At 31.9% G+C, this 6,777-nt stretch overlaps 1 protein-coding gene across 1 annotated transcript; it reads left to right on the top strand.

Annotated features, from left to right (window-relative positions):
• The first annotated feature begins 2,145 nt into the window (after window positions 1–2,145).
• On the top strand, window positions 2,146–4,803 carry LOC143614287 (transcription factor bHLH104-like). Its single transcript, XM_077087775.1, has 5 exons — window positions 2,146–2,388; window positions 2,686–2,760; window positions 2,979–3,056; window positions 4,140–4,302; window positions 4,365–4,803. Exons 1-5 carry the CDS (start codon window positions 2,276–2,278, stop codon window positions 4,617–4,619), a joined length of 684 nt encoding a protein of 227 aa, XP_076943890.1. The 5' UTR covers window positions 2,146–2,275; the 3' UTR covers window positions 4,620–4,803.
• Window positions 4,804–6,777: the final 1,974 nt, after the last annotated feature.

The raw sequence follows: 6,777 nt of genomic DNA, 5'->3' as shown, positions 1-6,777 counted from the left end.
TGATCACATGGTAGCTAACATTCAACTTATGTTCAAACTTAAAAATCTTACCATACTAATAAACAAAAATAATGATGTCTATGTGTCCTAATCATATTCATTCCTAGATTAAAATTCCATATTAATCTTCTAATCTCTCTTCTCATTAATTCATGTTATCCATGGGTCATTGGTGAAAATGGTTTGACCCATGAGTTACATCTTAAGATATAATGCATACATTAATAACTATTTACAATAATATAAAACCTAAAACATAATTTTGCTCAATGTATATATTACTTTTTATTAAAGATGTTAAATTGTCAACACATGTTTTAACAATAAAGACTCATGAATTCAGTTTGAATTATGCGAGACTTCTCACTTCATATATATAAATTTTTAATTATGCTATTTAATTTAAATTTTCAATTAATGTGATTATTACTTTTGTATCTTTAATTTAAAATTATAAACGTAGTCATTCTAAAAAAAACTTTTAACCATTGAAAAAATAATTAGTTATACCTAAAGAAATTTGAAGTCCTGTAACTTAGATTTTTTTCTAAAAAGTTATAAAACCGAATTTTTTGTTTTTTGGAAACTGTAAAATTTCGTTTTTTTATTTCATGAACATTTATTACATAATCAATTTCAACAAAACAAATCTTATGTTACTCTACTAATAAAACAAAGTGTTGATGTTTAGGTGTCAAGCCTACATTCACTCATAGCCTAATTTTTTTTTATCATAATTCCTAATATCTCATCTCATTCATCCTAACTATCCATTAGTCAAAACCATTTTATCAGTTGGGTTATAGCATCGTTAGATGGATTTTATTAACTATTTAAAGGTGTATAAATGCCACGTTTATAATCACCATTCAAGAAGAATTGATGCTAAATATAATCAATTATTGGGTTGGTTGTGGTTTTTCATCATTGCGTAAAGTAGAGGTGCACAAATCGGGTATTTAAAAAACCCGGAACCGGGTAGGAACCGGTTCCGGGTATGGTCAACAAAAGTCAAACCCGGTTCGGTTCCGGAACCGGTTTCGGGTATAGTCGGGTATTTGACCGGGTTTTGACCAGTTCCGGGTCGGGTTTTGACCGGTTCCTCCGGGTTTTTTTCGGGTTTTTGACCGGTTCCTCCGGGTTTTTTCCACCGGTTCCGGGTCGGTTCCGGTTCCGGAACCGGCTCCGAGGAGAAATCCTATACCCGGTCAGGAACCGGTTCCGGGTATGGGTTAGAACCGGTTCCGGGTCGGTTCCACCGGTTCGGTTCCGGAACCGGTTATTTTGTGCACGTCTAGCGTAAAGTATATATTTAGGTGTGCATATATGTAATCTGATGACATTATATATAGATTATTGTCTATATGCACATTGATCATCATCTTTTAAACATTGTTACACGAAAAGTTACATTAAGTTCATATTATCCACCATTTGTAGTACACATAGTGAAACATGAAGAAGATACATTTTATAAGTCGTGAAACGTGAAAAATTTATAATTCATAAATCGTTTACTTTGTCTAATACATTAATTTACAAGGTAGATGAGACCTTAAAATGGTGTTTACAAAATTGAAAATACTTTTTTGTATACAAAATTTGTATCACATGTTGCGCTTAATGTGAAGACACCTTTTAGACATGCAATCCTATTACAAATTGTGTTTGTCACATTTCGACTACAATTGTATCACATGTTTCGCTCTGTTTTGACATGAGGCAATCATCGAATACGCATGGATCATTTTTTGGTTCATTTCAAAACAACTTCAATAAAAACTAATATAGCCTCAAAGGCTTGTGTAGGCACTTGCATTTATAGCAACTCGGTTTATCATCATCAATGAATCTTTTAGATTTATTATATGGTATGTTAAGCTATACGCAATTTCAATCATGAAAAGTATTTTAATAATCACAATTAAAATATCATACCTGATTTTTAATTTATTTTTACCTTTCATTTTGTTTAATTTTTTAAAATAAAAAAAACTTAGTTATTTTTATCATTTGACAAATCTCGTGTAATACACGGGTTCAAAAGCTAGTCTACATATAAACCAAAATAAATTATCTTCAAAACTTTTATATAATTTTGTTCGTCAGCCACTTAAAACGTCACTACCAAAAAGATCTTCCACGTGGCACACCCCCATTGGATAATAAACCAATGTTTCTGTAGAACGTGACGCCCAAATATCATTTTCATCTTTATTCCAACCTTTTTCTTTATTGACAAAATCAGCTCAAAAATCATTTTAAACATTTGGGCATGCATATTCAACATCAAATGGATCCTTTTGATCATACAAATTGGGATCTAATCGATTACAATGATCTAATTAACGACGTCGCATCCACTGATATTTACTGGGCTGAACAGAGGTAATTGATTCGTTTTTTTTTTTTTTTTTTTGTAGATTTAGGTATTTGATTTCTGGGTTCAGATTGTTGCCGAGTGAGTGTAAAATGTGAATTGCCTAATTGGGGATTAATTTAGGTGTTAATAGTGTTTCGGTTTTTGATGAAGCTGCCGATTTGTTAATATGTGTATATGATAATAAAATCTTGGTTGTAGGTGACAATTGATTGTATGCTTAATTATTGAGATTTTTTTAGTTAGGTTTAGGGTAATATGTATGAACACCAAGCGTTTGATTAAATGCTGCTGTGCTATTGCAGTGCTACGGTCCCGGTTGATGGTTCGCTTGCACCGCTGGAGAATGAGAGTGTGGCGAAAGAATGCTCAAGAAAAAGGTATTTAATCATATGGTTAAACTAATGGCTCGAATAATTGCTATGTTAGTAATTTAGTATGTGATCATTTTTCCAAATTATCACATTATTTTGCAACTGCATAATTGCATATTTTGAGGTTTTGTTTATATCATGTATAAAAACCAGTTTCTTCTTTTTCTCTGTTATTGTAATTTATTTGATGTTAAATTGTTTCATATTGTTTGTTTACTTAATAGGGGACGTGGTAATTCATGCAGCAAGGCCGAGAATAAAGCATGCCGCGAGAGGCAAAGAAGGGAAATATTGAATAAAAGGTGACTGTTTTCTTGATTGAATATTTATATTTAGTCAATTAATTTATTTCTTGAGGTGCTTAAAAAAGACTAACAAAAATTTATTTATAAATGAGTCTATGTGTGTTATATTGTAAACGGCCATTTTAAAGAAACTACTTAGAAGTAAATGAGCCAAATGAGTTGAAAGTCACACATAACGTATTTCTGTGCACAAAACCTCCTAAATCATTTTATTTGAAACCATTGTTTATTAGTCAAATAATAGTTTTCTAATCTTATTTTGACACTGATTGGTTTTAAAAACACCTATTTTGTTTTGTAAAAGAAGTATTTTCGGTAAACCCAACCTCACTGACCTATAGGGGTGTGCATAATACCGAATTAGCCAACCAATAACCAAATAAACTAATGAACTGAACTGAAATAACCTAACCTAACCAAAAACCGATGGGTCTGTTTAGAGTTTTTTTTGAAAACCTAAATTAGCGGGTCGGTTATGGTTGATCATATTTTCATCTCCGACCAAACCAACCTGAGTCGAGATTTAGCTAAACCACGATTAACCGAACTGACCCACTATGTAATATATACGAATCTAAAATGGCAACTCAAATTATTCAAGATTTCAAGCCCAAATGTCTGATAGCAACTTATTAAGTGGTTAAAACGTTTCAAGCCCAAACTTTTAGGTCGAATCACGTTATTTCGGACTATTTTTAGTCAAGCCCAAACATATACTGACTAAATCTAGTTCACGGTTAACAGACTCATAACCAAACTGAGTCAACATGTAAAACAGATTAACCATAACAGATTGGTTATCATTTTCTGGTTAACCCAAAGTTTGGTTATTATTACGGGTTTGGGCCAAAACCGACCCAAACTGAAAAGTTGGTCGCTTTAACCTTTTAACAAACCACCCATTTTGTTATCTCTAGATTTTAGAATCAGAATTTAAATCTGGTCAGCCGTCAGCGTGTAATTTAACAACCCAAATGCAAGAAATAATTATTTTCTGGTCTTTTTCAGTATATGCTTTAGCAATAATAAAATGATTCATGCTATGTTTTATTGATGAAATGCTATTAATTTTTTTCACAGGTTCATAGAATTAAGCTCTACTTTGGAACCCGGTCGACCTGCCAGTACTGATAAGTTAGCTATTCTTGGAGATGCTATCCGAGTGCTGAATCAGCTCAAATCTGAAGCACATGATTTTAAAGAAATGAACGAGAAACTATCAGAAGAAATTAAAACATTAAAGGTTAGTATTAATTGACAGCAACGAACTTCCTTAATGTTTTTTTAATTAATTTCTAACGATAGGCAGAGAAGAACGAGCTTCGAGAAGAGAAACTTGTTTTAAAGGCGGAAAAAGCAAAAATTGAGCAGCAGGTCAAAGCCATGACCAATAGTATTCCATCACCTGGATACATGGCACCGCATCCGGCTGCATTTCAGGCTGGGGCACACAAGATGCCTGTTTTTCCAGGATACGGTTACATTCCAATGTGGCAGTATTTACCTCAATCGACTTGTGATACGTCTCATGATCATGAGCTCAGGCCACCTGCTGCTTAATAACTTGACCAATGAGAACATTGTTAGCTCATTGTAGTTTGTAAATAAATGTGCTTTTGCTGTTATGTTTTTAGAGACAAATAGAGTGCTTTGTTGGATATAAGTAATATCCTTCTTTAATCTTATTGTGCCTATGAAATTTGAATTTCTTTCACGATTTGTTGTTTCTGTATGCTTTTAAAGATATAGAGGCAAGAAAGCCATTTAGATATCAGGTACTAATGCGCTTCATGGAGGATCTGGCAGCATGATTACTAGTCAAACTGACATATGGACTTGTTAAGATCCGATGCGATAATCAAACTAATGACAGAATCTTTATTTGCTTTATGCTTGCTTCTTGATTCTTCTTTTAGAAGTATTTATTATTGTTTAGCGAAGTAATATCGTCACACAAACGTGCTTATAGTAATAATAATAATAATAGTAGTGGTAGTGGTAGTGGTAGTGGTAGTGGTAGTTAGTAGTTAGTAGTTAGTAGTAGTAGTAGTAGTATATTTTGCTGGACACTTGGATTAACTTCAACTAACTACTGAAGCTAATAGACAACAAATTAACGAGTGAATGAGAGAAAGGTAAAATGAAATTGTGACAGAACATGTATGCAATGTCACTTTTCATCTTTGTCTCACATGCATTCTAGGTTTTTTACTGTATCATAAATTAGTACAAACTAATTCACTTCTGTTACAAAAAGTGATGGAAGGAGAGTGCAAAAAAGTTGAAGATTGAGGACTAAGAATGATAGTTGGTCTATGCTCAAGGGTTCATTTTTGTTATTCAATCTAAATTCTATCTACGAGCAATGCAAATTGAAATGTTCCAATTTAAATTACACATATGCACGGGAGATTTTGCCTCCAACGTTAACACAATCAAGCTAGGGTCTGTGTGCAGTTTGATTTCACCATGGTTCGTAACGAAGAGAAAGCTCAACGGCATACTCTTGATTCAGGTGTGTTTTCTATTTATGAAATAGGGTCTATGCTTGTCAATGGGTCGGGTTTTGATCTGTTATGCATAAGATTAGTTCATTAGCTGTTAAACACAAATCAGGCCCATCAATAATATGCCCTGAACAAGTTGCTAGTAAATGACTAGTGTGAAACAAACAAGGTCCACTTGAATCCTTCAATTAAAGAAAGTTCTTAACTATGATTTTTTTTATAAATGTGACTGAGAGCCAATCTACTTGTGCAAGTAAATAAGTTGTATTAATGAAATAAATACTAAATTAGTTACATTTATTTTTATGAATTCTGATAATATATTGTCCTGCACAAATAATATTGGCTGTATGTTTGGTTTTAAAAAAGCCAGAAGCACACAAAAGCAATATGGTCTATAACTGAGGCGTTAAGCACAAACTTTTCGTACGTGAGGCGCAATGTGCTTACATAGTGCCATTCTGGTACATGTGTGTATTTATATATCATACTTGTATATTATAACACACATCTTATTATTTATATAAATTATCGTTATAATAATAAAATACAATAATCATTCTTTCTATAAATGTGGGTGTAAGTTAGATGTTCTTTTTCAATAATGCAGCTTCAACTTGTTTTATGTTTTGTTTTATTTTTCCAATATGGTGGCTCCAGGATAAGGAAGCTAGGCTGGCCACCTTTCTTTATCATTAAAATAAAATATTACAATTTTTATTATTATTTTATTACGTAATAACTATAATTAATTTTATTAAAAATGATTTGTTAATTAAAATTTATCAGCTTATGCGTCTTTAAAATTGATAAAAATAATACTTATTTTAGTGTGTTAGGTGTGCAATGTTTAGCTATATGGTCTCTAATTTTCGAATTTCATTAAATTTGAAATTATGTAATATAACATGATAGTATTTTTAACATGCTATTAAATTTGTAATTATGTTATATTTGAATATAATTTATTATATTTATTATTAATTACAAGAGAGTTATTTTAAAATAATAGTGTAAAAATAGAAATTAATTAAAATATATATGGGCATATTCATTGAGGGTACCAAATCATTGGCTGAAGGAACTATAAAGTATAAACAGCAGCCTCTGAAACCCTGTCTTTCCTTTCATACACTTATAATTCCATTAACATATATATCTTTGTTTTACAGAGTTTCCTTCGTCACCAATCACCACAGATTAAACTAACA

Source organism: Bidens hawaiensis, unplaced genomic scaffold (genome assembly GCF_021521415.1).
Source record: "Bidens hawaiensis isolate Kalapana, Puna unplaced genomic scaffold, B.hawaiensis_p1.1 tig00002273_1, whole genome shotgun sequence".
Taxonomy (NCBI): Eukaryota; Viridiplantae; Streptophyta; class Magnoliopsida; order Asterales; family Asteraceae; genus Bidens; species Bidens hawaiensis.
The sequence above is the reverse complement of the archived record's forward strand: the minus strand, read 5'-3'. Positions and strand labels throughout refer to the sequence as shown.

Excerpts from the sequence above, each read along its gene's own strand:
- LOC143614287 (XM_077087775.1), top strand. The coding sequence starts at position 2,276 with ATGCATATTCAACATCAAATGGATCCTTTTGATCATACAAATTGGGAT. Across the intron at positions 2,389-2,685 it reads ATTTACTGGGCTGAACAGAG|TGCTACGGTCCCGGTTGATG; the intron begins GTAATTGATTCG and ends GTGCTATTGCAG. Across the intron at positions 2,761-2,978 it reads AAAGAATGCTCAAGAAAAAG|GGGACGTGGTAATTCATGCA; the intron begins GTATTTAATCAT and ends TTTACTTAATAG.